This window comes from Ovis aries, chromosome 19, assembly GCF_016772045.2.
Source record: "Ovis aries strain OAR_USU_Benz2616 breed Rambouillet chromosome 19, ARS-UI_Ramb_v3.0, whole genome shotgun sequence".
Classification (NCBI taxonomy): domain Eukaryota; kingdom Metazoa; phylum Chordata; class Mammalia; order Artiodactyla; family Bovidae; genus Ovis; species Ovis aries.
This window is the reverse complement of record NC_056072.1, coordinates 47,829,948-47,846,615: the sequence shown is the minus strand read 5'-3', so window position 1 is coordinate 47,846,615 and position 16,668 is coordinate 47,829,948. Positions and strand designations below refer to the sequence as shown.

Sequence of the window (16,668 nt, the reverse complement as noted above, 5' to 3'; positions counted from 1 at the left end):
TCCCTTTTCTGTTCTCAATAAGGATGGCTCTGCATGGCCCAGCCCAGCAGGGATTCTGGCCCCAGGGGTGGGTCCCTGGAACCCCGGGAACCTTCGCCCTTTGAGTCCTGCTTACACACCCCTACCCTCTGCTTGCAGAAGTCACCTGGAGACTACAGCAACTTCGACCAGGAGTTCCTGAATGAGAAGCCGCGCCTCTCCTACAGTGACAAGAACCTCATCGAGTCCATGGACCAAACAGCATTTGCTGGCTTCTCCTTTGTGAACCCCAAATTTGAGAGGCTCCTGGAAAACTGAGGTTCCTGAACGTGTGCCCCAAAAGCCCATCCCAGCCCGGGAGCCTGGGTCAGCCAGCACCATCTGCCGACCCGGCAGCGCAGGTGGGGCCCACACTTCATCAGCACCTGCCTGCCCCCCACGATAAGCAACCGTGCAGTTGTCGTGATTTCTGCTGCTGCCTGCCCCCCATGTCCCAGAGGGGCCTCAGCTCCTGTCCAGCTGGGCTTTCATGGTACTTCCTCTGTGAACTGTGTGTGAATTTGCTTTTCCTCTGCCCTCAGAGGGAAATTGTAAATCCTGTGTTTCATGACTTGAATGTAGTTATCTATTGAAATATATATATATATTATATATATATATGCACATACATATATATATATATAGGCTGTATATATTGCTCAGTAGAGAAAAAAATGTGGGGGACTGGTGATACGTTGATCTTTTAAAATATATGTATTATATATATATGACACACACCCTTGCGACCTCCTACCCCCCTCCAAAAGAAAAAGGAGCACAAGCTGTTTGAACCACCAGGTGCTTTGATTTGTCTGTCTAAATAAACACCAAGTGGTACCGACCTGTCTGTTGGGACACATTTGTCCCAGGAAGCTGGTGGCCGCTGCTCCCGCTTCCGGCAGCTGTCTTGGACGCTAAACCTAGCTGTTAGCTGCAGATGCAGAACCCCTGGGCTTTCATGCAAATGTGTTTGTATTTATGGGTTTCCTCTGGCTCCAGAGCTGGGGGCCAAAAGCAGAACACTTTTCTGGGTGGCTGAGGGAGCCCCAGTTGTCTCTTTGGGGTGATGGGACCAGCTACAGAAAATCCATCTCAGAACAATGAGGGGCGAGCGTGGAAGAGCAGGACAGTGCAAGGCCTGGCCAGAAGACGTGAGCAAAGGTGGCGAGGCCAGCCCAGACTGGGGCGGAGAGGAGGGGAGAGGAAGGAAATACAGCTCAGACTTTAGGCAGTTGTGGATTCAAATCGCAGAGGAGGCAAAAATGTGGCTTTTCAGATGTCACTTAATCATCCAAAATCTCCGTTTCCTCATCTGTACAATGAGCCTGAGTTATTCAGTGTAACTCCTCAAGTTTGTCCCCGCCTTTGCCACAGAGGAGTCTGTGTCTGAGTTCTAGAATCTATTCCCCAGGAGCCCTGGGGCCAGGGAGGGGAGCAGGGTAGGAGAAAAAGGATGAAATGCCGAGTGGCCGGGTCGGGGTCGAGAGCCTTGCCCCAGTGTGCCCTGGTGCAGCCAGGAAACTGGGGGTGGCCGCTGCCCCCCAAGCCTGCAGGTCTCTGTCCCCACCACCTCTTGCCTGCTCTCGGCTTCCTGTTTCTTCCTGTCTGTCTCTCTTGGGGCACAAGCCTTGGGGAGGGTCCGCCCTCCAGCCCTTCAGGTCCAGCCCCCCGAGCTCTCATCCCTGGTGGTAGGTGAGGTGCCCCCAGAGCCTGATTGGCTGGCCCTGGCAGCCAAGCAGGTGGCTTCCAGCGAGTTCATTTTTCTGAGCTGAGGTGCAAGTTTCCACAGCTAGAGAGGAGTCTGATGTTGAGGGGGGCTGGTGCTGGCCAGGGGAGGGGGCTGGGGGTGTCAAACCTTCCCTGGAGAGACCAAGTGTCCCCTTCCCCTCTCCCCGCCTGCCATCTTCTCAGGAAACGCTTGAATCCTTGCTCTGCATCCAGAAGTGGGGCTTTGTCCCCTTGGGCTGACAGTCAGGTTGGGGAGACACTGGGTGACATGGGCTGTGCTGGGGCACACTGGGGCCGTGAGAGCCCAGAGAAGGAGCCTGGGGACCCCTGTTCCCCACCTCTGCTGCCCAGGCCCCAGAAAGCCTTGGGTTGGTCCATTAGAACAGAAATACAGTTGGTGTGTGAATTCAGAGCCTCTCGCCATCTTTCTGCAGCTCCAAGGTGGGGCCATGCACCCAGACGTCATTTCCTCCAGCGTGGGCTGGGGGAATAAGTAGTTTTTCGGCCAGGGGCAGTGGAGGGTGGCAGGGAGAATGGGAGTGTGCGTTTAGTCCGCCACACACACACTGAAACTGCCATGAGTTTCTTCGGTGGGCCTCAGTTCCTCATCTGTAAAAGGGCACCATTACTCCCTGCTGCCTCGTGGAGCTCCTGGCTCTGAGGGACCCCTTGGAGACTGACGCTGAGTACCCGGTGGTCCTGGGCGAAGCCTAAGAGAGAGAAGAGCAAGCTACAGAGATGCTGCAAAACTGCCTGCAAAGCCATGCAGCTCCAGACCTGTTCCCAGAGTTGAGTAGGCACCAGGCCTGCCTGGCTGCCCAGGAAATGCCTGTAGTGGCTGGGCCCAGAGTCACACTTTCACTGGGATCAGGGGTCCGGAAACAGGCAGACAGCCCTCCACTTGCCAAGTAGGTTTGCTGGCAGAGCAGCAAGCTCCGGTGCCACCTCAAATGTGTAGCAGGCCTCACCCTCGTGCCAAGCGGACTAACACAGATGCAGGAGGTCCTGGGGGCAGGGGCAGGAGCAGGGCTCTGCTGTCACATGCCCCTGGTTTCAAACCCTGCACGTCCCTAGTTGTGTGACCTCAGTATGTGACAGCCTCCAATTTCCTTTACTGTAAATTGGGGATAGAGGCAGACTGCGTTTTGTTGTGCTTCACTTTCGTGTGCTCTGCAGACATCATGCTCTTTACAAATATAAAATCTGTGGCAACCGTGCATGGAGCAAGTTGATCAGTGCTGTTTCTCCAATGGCAGTTGCTCACTTTGTGTTTCTGTGTCACATTTTGGTGATTTTCTGGATGTTTCAGATTTTTAGGTAATTATTATATCTGTCATGGTGATCAGTGATCTCTGATGTTACTATCGTAATTGTTTTGCAGTACCGCAAACTGCACCCATATAAGAACTTAACCCGTAAATGCTATGTGTATTCTGACTGCTCCACTGACTGGCTGTTCCCCCATCTCTCTTCCTTTCCTTGGCCTCCCTATTCTCTGAGACACAACAGTATTGTGTTTTCTTTTTTAACATGTTTTCTTTTAAAAAAATATTTATTATTTATTTTTGGCTGCGTTGGGTCTTAGTTGCAACACTGAGGATAGTTTTTTGCATTGCATGGGCTCAGTAGCTGTAGCATGCAGGCTTGGTTGCCCCAAGACACGTGGGATCTTAGTTCTGTGACCAGGGATCAAACCCATGTCCTCTGCATCGGAAGGCAGATTTTTCTCTACTGGACCACCAGGAAAGTCCCAAGACACAACAATTTTGAAGTTAGTCCGATTAACAACCCTTCAGTGGCTTCTACATGTTCAAGTGAAAGGAGAGAGTCGCACATTCCTTTAAATCCAAAGCTAGAAGTGATTAAGCTCAGTGAGGAAGGCATGTGGAAAGCTGAGACAGGCTGAAAGTTAGGCCTCTTTGGCCAGTTAGCCAAGTTGGGAATGTAAAGGAGTTCTTGAAGGAAATTTAAAGTGTTAATCCCATGACTGTATGAATGATAAAGTGAAACAGCCTTACTGCTGATGTAGAGAAAGTGTTAGTGGTCTGGAAAGAACATCAAACTACCCATAGCATTCCTTTGCGCCAAAGCCTAATCTAGAGTAAGGCCCTGAAAAAAAAAAAGTAAGTGTTAGTTGCTTCCCTTGTGGCTCAGCTAGTAAAGAATCCTCCTGCAATGCGGGAGATGTGGGTTTGATCCCTGGGTTGGGAAGATCCCCTGGAGAAGGGAAAGGCTACCCACTCCAGTGTTCTGGCCTGAAGAATTCCATGGACTGTATGGTCCATGGGGTCTCAAAGAGTCGAACATGACAGTGACTTTCACAGTCAGTAGCTCAGTCATGTCCAATTCTTTGGGACTCCATAGACTGTAGCCTGCCTGGCTCCATTGCCCATGGAATTCTTGGGTCTCCTGCATTGCAGGCAGATTCTTTACCGTCTGAGCTGCCAAGGAAACCCAGAGTAAGGTCCTCTCTTCAGATATGTGAAGGCTGAAAGAGGTGAGCAAGCTGCAGAAGAAAAGTTTGAAACTAGCAAAGGTTGGTTTACGAGGTTTTAGAAAAGACCTTTCTCCAAAGAAGTGCAAGGAGAAGTAGCAAGTGCTGCGTAGAAGCTGCAGCAAGTTATCCAGAAGAGCTAACCAAGATAATTACTCAAAGTGATTACATTAAACAACTGATTTTCACTGTAGATAAAACAGCCTTATCTTGGAAGAAAATGCCATCTAGAACATTCATAGCTAGAGAGAAGTCATTGCCTGGCCTCAAAGCTTCAAAGGACAAGCTGACTCTTGTTAGGGGCTATTGCAGCTGGTGAGCTTAAGCCAAAGCCAGTGCTCATTTACATTTACAAAAATCCTAGGGCCCTTAAGAATGATGCTAAATCTACTCTGCCTGTGCTTTGTACATGGAACAATAAAGCTTGGATGATAGCACATCTGTTTACGACATGGTTTACTGAACACTTTAAGCATATTGTTGAAACCTGCTCAGAAAAAAAGATTCCTTTCAAAATATTACTGCTTATTGACAATGTACCTAGTCACTCAAGACTTCTGATAGGTATGTATGAGATTGATGTTGTTTTCGTTCCCACTGAAACAACATCCCACCTCTGAACCAAAGAGTAATTTTGACTTTCAAGTCTTATCTTATTAAAAATTACCTTTCAGGGACTTCTCTGGTGGTACAGAGGATAAGAATCCACCTGCCAATGCAGGGGACACAGGTTCAATCCCTGGTCCAGGAAGATTCCACAAGCTGTGGAGCAACTAAGCCCACGTGCCATGATTACTGAGTCCGTGTGCTCCGACTACTGAAGCCCGTGTACCTGGAGCCGGTGCTCCACAAGAAGAGAAGTGACTGCAGTGGGGAGCCTGTGCACCTCAGTGAAGGAGGAGCCTGGGCACACTGCAACTAGGCAACAAGGACCCAGCACAACCAAAATAAAATTTAAAAGAGAAAAAGAAACACCTTTCATAAGGCTATAGCTGCCACAGATAGTGATTTCCTCTGATGGATCTGAAAATTGAAAACCTGCTGGAAAAGATTTACCATCCTAGATGCCATGTGATCCACGGGAAGGGGTCAAAACATCAACATTAACAGGAGTTTGGAAGAATTTGATTCCAACCTTCATGGGTAACTTTGAGTGGTTCAGGATTCCACTGGAGGATGTCACTGCAGATGTGGAAATCACAGAAGCCCTAGAAGTAGAGCCTGAACACATAACTGAATTGCTGCAATTTCGCAACAAAACTTTTAACGAACGAGGGATTACTTCTTATGGACAAGCAAAGAAATTGGTTTCTTGAAACAGAATCTACTCCTGGTGAGGATGCTGTGAAGATTGTTGAAAGGATTTAGAATGCTATTACGTAAATGTAGTTGATAAAGCAGTGGCAGGGCTTGAGAGAACCGACTCCAAGTTTGCAAGTTCTACTGTGAGTAAAATGCTATCAAACAGCACTGTGTACTACAGAAAAATTGCTCATAAACGGAAGAGTCATTTGATACAGCAAACTTCATTGCTGTCTTATTGTAAGACATTGCCACTAGTGCTGCCCAGACACTATGCTGGCCGCCAGTACCATGAAGATCTGGACTTCGGAGCATGACTTTGACCACCCATGGGAAACTGTTACAACAGCTGCATTTCAAACCCTTTGAACCTGAGTGTGGTTGGAGTTGATGTACTGGACAGACACATAGATCCCTCTGGAAAGTTGCACAGCCATAGACTTCTCAGCACAGAGTGGGGACTGCCTTCCATTGTGAAATCTATTATTGGTGCAGCAAGAACCAAAACATCTGTGCAAGAATATTCTGTAGTGGATCCTGTAGAGAAAACAATGGAATTTAAATCTACAAATATTTCACTTACAAATATGGTTTCAATAGATGGGAGACTTACATACAAACCACATCCTCAAGACTCAGAAAAACTATTTTGACTCATGAAGCCATAATTACCGTGAAGGAGTCAGTCTGAGCCATTACCTTGAAGGGCTGATGGCAGGTATGATATCATCAAATGCTAACAAAGGCCAAGAAGCAATGGAGTGGGTAATACATAAATGCTGAAAGTGAAGAATGGCCAGCTTCGGCAAGAGGAAGCATATGAACACCAATGGCGGCAGCAGCAGCATTTGGGGAGAAATGATAATGGAAGTTGATATGCAGCACCCAGTTCCCCAGCTCTACAAGCTGGCAGTATATTTGTTATTTAAAAAATACAACTCTATTTTAGGTAGAATTTTTTTTTTTTAAGTTGAAGAAAAGCTATGTGACTTGATCAAAGCAAAGAGGTGCAGGGTTTCTAAATAAAAGGGATCAGCTTTAAAAAAAAAAAAATTGCCACAGCTTCCTCAGTCTTCAAGCCGCCAACACCTTGATCCGTCAGCGACCATCAACATTAAGGCAAGACCCTCCACCAGCAAAAAGATTATGAGCTGCTGAAGGCTCAGATGATGGCTAGCATTTTTTAGCAGTAAAGTACTATATAAGTGAGGTATGGACATTTTTTGATTTTAAAATTATTCTGTTATTATTTTACTTTTTGGCCTTGAAGCACAGTATGTGGGATCTTACTTCCACAATAAGGGATCGAACCCATGCACCCTGTAATAGAAGTGTGGCATCTTAACCACTGGACCACCAGGGAAGTCCCTGTACACTGTTTTCAGGCCGAATGCTATTGCATACTTAATAGACTACAGTATAAACACAACTTATATATGCACTGGGAAGCCAAAAACTCTGTGTGACTCATGCTTTATTTTGGTGTCCTGGAACCAAACTTGTAATATTGCCAAGTTGTGCCTGTAACTATGATTCTGCTTGTGGACTAGGATGATTTCTGTAAGTGCATCCCATGGGCTCCAGACACAGTAGATGCTTAGTAAATAGCAGCCTCTGTGACCCCATCCCCTCAAGGGGATGAAAGCTGCTTAGGACAGCAGCCTGTCAGTTGCACACTGGAATCCCTGGGCCTTCTGACCAGACTGCAGGAGGACACCTTGGCAGTTTCAGGTAAAACCTAAAATGCACCCACCCCATGAGTCAGCAGTCCCTCTCCCCAAGCAGTTACCCAAAGGAGACTCACACAGAGGCCCTAGGAAATGGACCAGGATGCCCACCACCTCATGGATTAATTGGGGAAAACCAGAAGCAAGCAGGACTCTCAACAGCTAGGGGGGTGGGGTGGTGGTTAAATACCTCCCTGATGTGGAAAGTGGTGCAGGGCAAAGGGATCAAGACAAGCAAGTTAGAGAACCATAACTTCAGAGTGATTCCGGTCTGTGGTTCCATGTGCCTGCTTATGAGGGCACCCAAAAGTGGAGGATGGATGAATGGGCTGCGCAAACCACAACCCCTTCATGGCAGTGGCTCTCACAGTCAGTAAGGTTCGTCCTTTATGCCAGGTTCTAACCAACAGGTCTTGGCCCTGACTGTGGGCTGGAACATGATGCCCAGGCCGCTCTGGGTCTAGTTCTAGGTGATCTCTGGAGGGGACCCCACATCAGTATTGCTAAATCGCCCCGCAATCCAATGGGCACCAGGACTGAGAGTCACTTGGTTGAGATTCAGAAATCTGCATTTTGCCCAGTCATCCTGTTGGAGCAGGGAGATGCTGCTGTGAGCAGGCCACACTCTGGAAGGCAAAGTCACCAACCAGTATCATCCAGCCCCTGTGTGAGGAATGCTCCACTGCTGGACCCTGGTACCCCTGTGGGAGCGCCCACCATAGGCAGAAGATTGGCGGGTCAAACAGGCACAGGGGAGGGAGCCTGCAGCGGCTGGGGTGGCTATAGCGCCCTCTGGTGGGAGGCAGGCTCTCAGGCCCAGGGACGACTCGTTTCGTGCTAGACCCATATTCAGTGCTACAACCCACCTACTGTCGTTACTCTCTGGGGAAATATTCCAGCAACAAGGTGCCTGAGGACCATTTTGCAGAGAGTCAGAGATGTGGAGATTACACATCTAGACAGTTCCCCTGGCATTCAGAGGGTCTCGGGACTGCCCCAAACCTCAAACCCATTCCCTAGCATCCATCACCCAGTTAGAATCCCATTTCCCCCAATTTATTCCTTACTAAGGTGTAAATGACTGATATGAGTTCCCTTGCCCCTGCTCCGGGGACACACTAAAGAGTAAGTAAAAACAGGGTTGGCTGCCAGTCCTGCTTTGTGGCATTAGCAGCAGCAGGTAACCAAACCCCAGGAACTCAGAAATCAATGTCCTCCAGCTGGCAAGTGGCATTGGCCCACTGCCCCAGCTTAGGGTTGGGACCTGGCTCAAGAGCAAGACAGCTGTAGCCAGCCACAGCCCATTAGAAACTCACCATCAATAGTATCGGCAAAACCTCTCTGAGCCATTTCCTGGGTTTAAATCATGAGCTGAGAAAAAATTAAGCGAATTAGATGCATTTTGCGTCAATGACAAGTTAAAAAATAACTCACTTCACAAAATGCTTGCATGCCATTAAAAATGGGTCTAGTAAGCTTAATTGTTCTTGAGTACTCTGGAAACAAGGTATGCTTTTTTTAAAGGAAAAAAAAAGATTGCCTTTAAACCCTGGCTCAAGTTTGTAATAGCTGGATAGCAAATGCCCCTGTTTATATTGGACCCATACTCAGACTCAGCCTAGCGTGGGACAGGAAGTGGAGGCGCTGATGACAAACCGTGAAACGCAGACTTGGAGTCAGATCTGGTTCTATGCCTGCCTGCCCCATCCTCCGTTCCATCCATCCATCCAAGCATCCATCCATCCTTACTTGGCCTATCTGAGCCTCAGTTTCCTCTCCTGTCATTGTGCATAATCATACCTGTTTTGTAGGGTTGTTAGGAGGCCAAAGCTTGGAAAACTCTTCATGCAGCCCAGCACCCAGTGAGTACTTAGGAAATCTAAGAATATTGTTCTTAACTTCATGAGCATCTTCATGTTTCCAAGCATGTCTGCCTCACAATAGTACTATAAGTACAAGGCATGGCTGGGCCCAGGCTAGTATTCAGGAATCTTATAGAAAAGGGACACAATTTTCCTGGATGGGAGTGGAGTGAAGAGCCCTGGATTTTGAGTCAGGAGTGGGTTCCAACAGGGCCCTTCCCCTCCTCCCTCCCCTTCGACTTTGGGCCATCAGCCAGCTCTACAGTAGGAAAATGAGAGTCTAAAATTGACATGAGTGGCAGGTAGGTTTCATGCGATTTTAAATTATGAAAAAGAAAATTAGAATGTCAAATACCCCCAGTTCTTGGCACAAACTAAAACCAAATGGCACGAAAGGTAGTAATTCCCACTGTCACAAAAATCCATTGAAAGTTGCCACAGCAGCAGGAAGAGCGGCTGATGCCTGGAGGGCAACCCTTCTCCGCCTCCTCTTGTTTGATCTCAGGGCCACACGAAAACCTTTCCCTTGACCCTCATGACCTTCCCCAGCATGTTTCCAAGGCAGAGCTGGAGAGTCTCCTGGGGGGCCCCAAATAGCATCTGAGATGCAGACATATACAGGTTTGGTTGATGTTTCTTGAACAGCCACTAAGGTCAGATCCTGCACCGGATGCTTCTTTAGTACATTTGTGGTCAGGACTCTGAAATGAAAGCTAGACTTATCAGTTCACTCTGTGAGCATTTAGTAAGCGCTGACTGTATGTCAGGGATTCTGCAGGATGGTGGCAATCTGTGCAGATGAGGAACAGGTTCGTGGTTTCCTGGGGAAGGCAGGTCTGTAAGCAATTATGATACTAGGGAAGGTGGGGGTCAGGGTGCCCGCTGAGGCTGTGGGTGTACAGAGGAGGTGCCGGCTCTTCCTGTGAGGGCAGCAGGAACTGGGAAGACCTCCTGGAAAAGGAAACGTTTAATCTTGAGGTCCAAAGAAAGAGTCGGTCCCGTTGTTGGACCAGCAACACTTTTAAAGTCTGCTAATACAAAGTATTGCAGAGATACGAAGCTGTGGGCCCCTATTAGCAAGGAGTGGGAAGGAAATTGGCTTCATTCCTCCAGAAGGCAACTTGACACCCTTGGGGACTGCTGAAGATCTTGTAGCTAGAGAAAGTCTTGGTCGTAGTATTGATGGCCACACAGGCAAGATTTTTCCTGGGCACATTGTAAAGTGCAAAGTTGGAAACAACTGAACGTCCACACAGAAGACTAAATGGAGAAATGGAAGTGAGTTCATACAGTGAGTATGGCTCATCCTCTTTCGCAGTGGACAGAGCTGCCAGCTTCAATGCTGATAGAGCTCAAGCTCCCATTAAGGGAAAATGTGGAAGGATACTTGTGGGGTGATGAAACAGGAAAGTGCAGAGCTGTATGACCTCAGGAAAACAAGCTTCTTTGTGAAGCACCCAGACCCCCAGGGGCCAGGGTGCTGGCTCCTCTGAAATAGGTGGGGGAGGCTTAGACTCCAGAGGCTACCCAAGGGCTGGGCTTTTCCGTCTGTAAGGCTTTACCTCACTAAAAAACATCTGAAGCATGTACAAAAAACCCAATAGAGGTTCACAGAGCTAAGTGGAGGGTCTGCAGATGCTTATTTTATTCTCTGTACTTCACGCTCAAAATGTTTCAGAATTTTTTAGTTTTTTTTTTTTTTTTTTAAGAGAACAGGTAAGTGTTCTGTTTCTTGACCTGACTGCTGGTTACCCAGGTGTCCCTTTAGCATGACTTTTTTACACTGTACATTTGTGCTTTTCTTTACAGAGGTGACGATTCAGTTTTTTTAAAGTTAAAAAGAATGAGTAGGCGACAGGCGGGGTTCGGGGAAGCCATCCAAGGCAGAGGAACTAGCAGGGCAAAGGCCTGGGCGCCCGGCAGTGCCCTGAGAGCCCCAGCCTGAGGCTGGGTGGGGTCCCCTGAGCACAGCCCTGCACCCAGCCCTGGCCCACAGTGGTCTGTCTCTCGGCACTGGGGGACCAGCAGAGCTGGTTCATGCATGAGGCTGAATAGAAAGTGAGGGCTCAAGCAGGGGCACTGGCTGGAGTGAGAGGATGGGTTTGATGAAGTGGTTTAAGCCCCTCCTGGTGTGGTAGCAGCGGGTGTGAGGTCCCCAGGCGGGGCTTGTCATGATGCTGGCATTTCTCACTGGAGGCAGTAGCTGAGCTAATGCAAGAACTCGTGGCCAGGGTTTGGCGGCTTGATGGACTGCAGAAAGAGGGCTGAGGACCCTGGATGCAGAGTAGCAGTGGCCCCACTGGGCCCCCGAGGTTCTGCTGACGTCCACCTGTACCAGCTCGGCAGGTTTTCCTGCGGCTTTGGGAAGGTTTAGGAAGACACAGAAGGGGCAAGAGTGATGGGCTAGTTGAGTTTTCCCAAGGGAAGCCAAAAACAAGCTCAAGAGTTGTTTTTAAAACTTTGGTGGTCTTTCTGCCTGAGCGATGGGAAATCGGGCTCCGTGGGGCTGGTGTTCCCAGTGGGGTGCTGGGCCTGCCCAGGGATGGAGGGGCACAATCAGTGGAAATGGGGCTGATTTATCTGACAAGGCTTCCTCTTAAGAAAGCTCTTAAAGAAAAGGGAAACACATCGCCCCTGGTGACTTCCTCATTTCCTCTGCATTCTTCCAGAGGGAACCAGCAGCTGGTTTTGGTGTGTGGACCATTTCTCTGTACCATGCTGCTGCTGCTGCTGCTAAGTCGCTTCAGTCGTGTCCGACTCTATGCGACCCTGAACATCGCCTAGGCAATTGTTTTGCATGTTTTTAAACGTCATTATAAATAGTCTATGCACAGAGGATCCTTCTGCCCCCAGATTTCCCCTCTAACCCCCCACCCACGCATGCTTTTAAAATTGACCTTTACTAAGCCCTTGTAGCTCAAGTGTATTTCCTTCCTTCTTGTGAGAGCTTTGAGATATAATTCATATACCATACAATTCCTCCACTCAAAGTGTACAATTTAATTGCTTTCAGTATGCGCGTAGTATTATACAATCATTACCACAGTCGATTTTAGAGCACTTTCATCACCCAAAAAAGAAACCCCATACCTTTTAGCCATCAGCCTCCTACTTCCCCAGCTCTTGGCAACCACTAATCTACTGTAAAGATTTGCCTATTTCAGGATGCATCATATAAATAGAATCATGCAATATGCAGTCTCTTGTGACTGGTCAAGGCATTCCTTTCAGGGTTGTGTGACATTCTATCTTATACAATGACCACACTTCATACAAATAAATGGTGTAGAACTCTGCTTTTATCCTTCCAAGATAGAGTAAAAGGGACTGTGTTTACCTTCCTGTCCTGCCTGAGCAGGGAGAAAAAAACCCAAAACCTAAAATCACAAGCAAGATAAGATCAATGAAACAACAGCTCTCAAGATTCTGGACATGAGGCAACAAAGGGCAGTGTTCCCCGAGGGACGTGAGACTCGGGATGTGAGTCGCATGGTTGCCCAGCTTTACTGCCTCAAGACAGTCCTCAGGCTGAGGCTCCAGGAGGGGAACCCAGGGAGTGCCCTGTGGGGTCCCAAAGCTGGGAAGATGAAACTGGGTGTTCAGGGAAGCCAAGGTGGCTAGAATTCACAATGTAGTCCTTGGGAGATGAGAGAGAAAAGCCTGGAGGTTTGTAGAAAATTCTCCTGGAGTACTCAGCAGTACATGCGTGTGAGAAACATTCCAAGGCAGGCAAGGCTCATCTGAATGGGTGAGAGGGAGCAATCATCAGAACTCACTTGTTGTCAGGAACAGTACCTGTTCCCCAGCAGCCAGACTGGAAATCCTCATGATTCAGGGTCATTGTGTGGAGTACCCAGAAGGTACCTAGAACAAAGCCTACGAATATTTATGGGAATGTAAAAAACATCCAACACCCAATCAGGTAAAATCCCCAATGTCTGGTATCCAATAAAAAATGACCAGGCATGAAAATAAACAGGAAAAATATCAGTCCATTGAAATGGACCCAGGACCCACACAAATATTAGAATTTGCAGACGAGGACACTAAAACAGTTCTCATAACTCTTTCATATTTCAAGAACTAGAGGATGAAAAGGCAAAGGACAGCAGATTTTTTAAGCAATGAGTAAAAATCTAATAACATATTGATATATTTCACTATACATTTATTCAAACTCATTGACTATATAACACCAAGAGTGAACTTTAATGTAAACATGGACTTTGGGTGATAATGATGCATCAATATAGGCTCATCAATTGTGACAGAGGCACCACTCTGATCGGGGATGTCAATAGCGGAGGAGGCTATGCACATGTGGGGGGCAGGGGGTATATAGGAACTCTCTCTTCCACTCAGTTTTGCTGTGAACCTAAAACTGCTTTAAAAAATAAAGCCCGTGTTCCAAAAAAAAAAAAAAAAAAGGAAGCAGAATATATGTTTGATATTTAAAAAGATCCCAATGACACAGTGATGTCTGAGATTTTAAATATGCTGGCTGGGATTCACTGCAGATTAGACATTACAGTTAAAAACCTGAAGACATAGCAATAGAAAATTTCCAAAATGAAACCTGGGAGATGGGGGGGGGGGTGGTGGTGGAATTAATAGCACCAGTAAGTCGTGGTACAATTTCAAGCAATCTAACGTGTATCTAAGTGGAATCTCTGAAATATAAAGAGATGATGATACAGAAAAAATATTGGAAGAAATAACGGCAGAAAAATTTCTAAACTTGATGAAAACCAGATCCAAAAAGCTCAGTGAATCCCAAGCACAACAGTATGGATGACCTGGTATAGTAATGAAGTTTTGGTGAACTATTTTCTAGAATTACAAATGGAGGCCATCTTAGTTCCAGAGGTCACATGATTTAACACTGCTTTATAAAAATGTCACTATTGCTATAAGGGTGGATCCAAGGCAGGAAAACTATTTCTGTAGACAATGAAGTACAGGAAATTAGCAATGCATCTGCATGCACCTTTCTCAACCACCTCAATGAAATTTTCTCAGGTTACTTGTACTCTTTTGCTATTCATTTCTATTTATTTATTAAGAAAAAAATTCAGCCACATCCCATGGCATGTGGGACCTTAGTTCCTCAACTAGGGATCAAACCCACACCCCCTACGTTGGACCTCCTGTATTAACCACTGGACTGCAAGGGAAGTCCCAGCTACTCATTTCTCATTTACTCACTTTAGTGGACAGCCATTCACGTGACATCTGCCCTGTACACAAACACAGCATGCTACTGGCTATGTAGAGAAAAAATGAGCAAGAAAATTACCCTGGTTTTAAGGATTTCACAGTTTAGATTAAATCACCATGAGAGAAGGTAATAAATATAATTGCTTTATGAAAGGAAGAAATACAGAAGAGGCCAGGAGGGATTTCTCCCAACCAGAGATCCAAGAAAGGCTATTTCCTAGGTAACCCCCCAAAGCAGGAGAATTTAGAAATATTTACTTAAGAAAAGCTGCACCTTGTCTGTCATTTGCTGGCAACTGCTGATTAAAATATTAAATGCTTAAAATGTAAAATTTCTCCCCCTGCTTCATGCTCCAGCCTTCTGTTACTTTACTATGTTTGAAACTGGAGGGGCATGGAAGGGAAGAGAGATGGGGAGAGAATGCACGGATAATGGATGGTGAGGCAACAACATGGAGGAACATAGTTTTCACCACCAGAATATCTTGATTATCTCCAAAGGTGGCAGGTAAGAGGGTGAGTGGACTTGGAAATTATGACTGTTGTTTGGGCTTGCTTGCAGATTTCTCAGCTGTTGTTCAGTCACTCAGTCATGTCTGTGCAACCCTGTGGACTGCAATATACCAGGCTTCCCTGTCCTTCACCACCTCCTGGAGTTTGTTCAAATTCATGTCCATTGAGTCGGTGATGCCATCCAACCACCTCATCCTCTGTTGTCCCCTTCTCCTCCTGTCTTCAATCTTTCCCAGCATCAGGGTCTTTTAAAATGAGTCAGCTCTTCACATCAGGTGGCCAAAGTATTGAAGCTTGAGCATCAGTCCTTCCAATGCACATTCAGTGTTGATTTACTTTAGGATTGACTGTTGTAAAAGGGGGTGTGAACAGAAAGATGACCTTTTTGGTTTGGGAGGTTCGGAATCTGTGGAAAAGTCTAATTAATGCTATACTCCAAGGGACTGATTCCCTGGTAGTCCAGTGGTTTTAGGACTCTATGCTTTCACTGCTAAGAGGCCACAAGCCACCAGGCGTGGCCATAAAGAAAAAAAAACTGTATTTCAACTACTCTATGCACTTATACTTTTTGCTTTCTCTTGGTTTAGTGAATCCTTTTATGAGAATTTCAGCCTATCTTGTCTTTGCTAAGGAAAGTCACAGAGAGGTGATTTTCTGGGCCTAGGACTTGATTTGTGTGGCAATCTCCCATTCTGTTCCTTAGCCAAGTTTGGGGAATCACTGGTCTGGAGGACACAGTTTGGGGCCAGTCCAGCTTTGGATTCTTTGCACAGGACCCGGGCCATGGAAAGCATTTAATAAAATACTGGTTGGAAAAGGAAACGAAGTTCCTCTTCTTGAGAAAGTAAAACTGGAAGTCCTCTTAGGCAAAGTCGAGATCTACATTAGTGAAGCCAGCCTTCAAGGGTGCATTCTTCCCCTACCCACATCCCCTACCGAATCCCCACGCCACAACGTGTGCACTCTAGTGACACTAGGTGTGGGCTGTCACCCAAATAGGCTGCGCCATCCTCCTGAGAGGCCCTGGCCCCCATCCCTGCCCCTCCCACAACTCACGCTGTGGTCAGAACCCCGGTCTGCCCCCGGAAGGCTTGGCTTAGGTGCCGTCTCCTCCCAGAAATCTTTTCTGACTCCCGACCCCGGCCCAAAGCTTTCTTTTCCTCCTCTTGGGTCCCCCTTTTCTTCCTATTGTCAAACTGCCTCATGTTTGCCCAGCACTAATTGTTCCAGCAGCGACGCAGCCGGGGGTGGGGACGCGCGTGCGCGGCCGGGGAGGCAGAAGAGGAAGTGGGAGAGCCCATGGCGGAAGTGGCAGAAGCTGGGCTGCCGCTGGGGCCGGAGGGCCAGGGGGAGATGGTTGGAAGTGAGGCTGGAGCAGGGCAGGAGGAGGTCATTCAGGGGCTCAGCCAGAGGCTGGTCTTCATCCAGTGGGAGTCATGACGGAGGCAATGTGCTTGACCGGTAAGTGCTTGTGTCAGGTTCTAGAAGGTTCTCCTTGATTTGCTATGTAGAGAATGAGCTGGGGGTGGGGGCTGAGGTCAGAAGGCGTCCTCACTGACTGTGCTCTGTGAAAAAAGAGATGACGGAGGTCTGGAGCAGGATGAAGGCAAAAGGTGGCATGTTTGGGAGAAATGAGAGACCTGGGTTCAATCCCTGGGTGGGGAAGATCCCCTGGCAGAGGATACCCCACTCCAGTATTCTTGCCAGGAGAATCCCATGGACAGAGGAGCCTGGTGGGCTACAGTCCATAGGGTCATAAAGAGTTGGACATGACTGAGCATCTGAGCCACAGTAAGCAAAGTCAGTG

At 47.5% G+C, this 16,668-nt stretch overlaps 1 protein-coding gene and 1 pseudogene across 28 annotated transcripts in view; both read left to right on the top strand.

The window, feature by feature from the left end:
* The window catches only part of PRKCD (protein kinase C delta), a 66,666-nt gene that overhangs the window by 36,383 nt on the left and 13,615 nt on the right, over nt 1-16,668 (top strand). For all 28 annotated transcript variants that reach the window (XM_060402422.1, XM_012099916.5, XM_060402427.1 and 25 more), the window contains one exon: nt 139-16,322. In XM_060402422.1, coding sequence (XP_060258405.1) covers nt 139-297 — 159 coding nt within the window. In that variant the 3' untranslated portion in view covers nt 298-16,322. The remainder of the gene's footprint in view (nt 1-138; nt 16,323-16,668) is intronic.
* The window catches only part of LOC105603519 (PRELI domain containing protein 3B-like), a 24,468-nt pseudogene continuing 13,615 nt past the window's right edge, over nt 5,816-16,668 (top strand).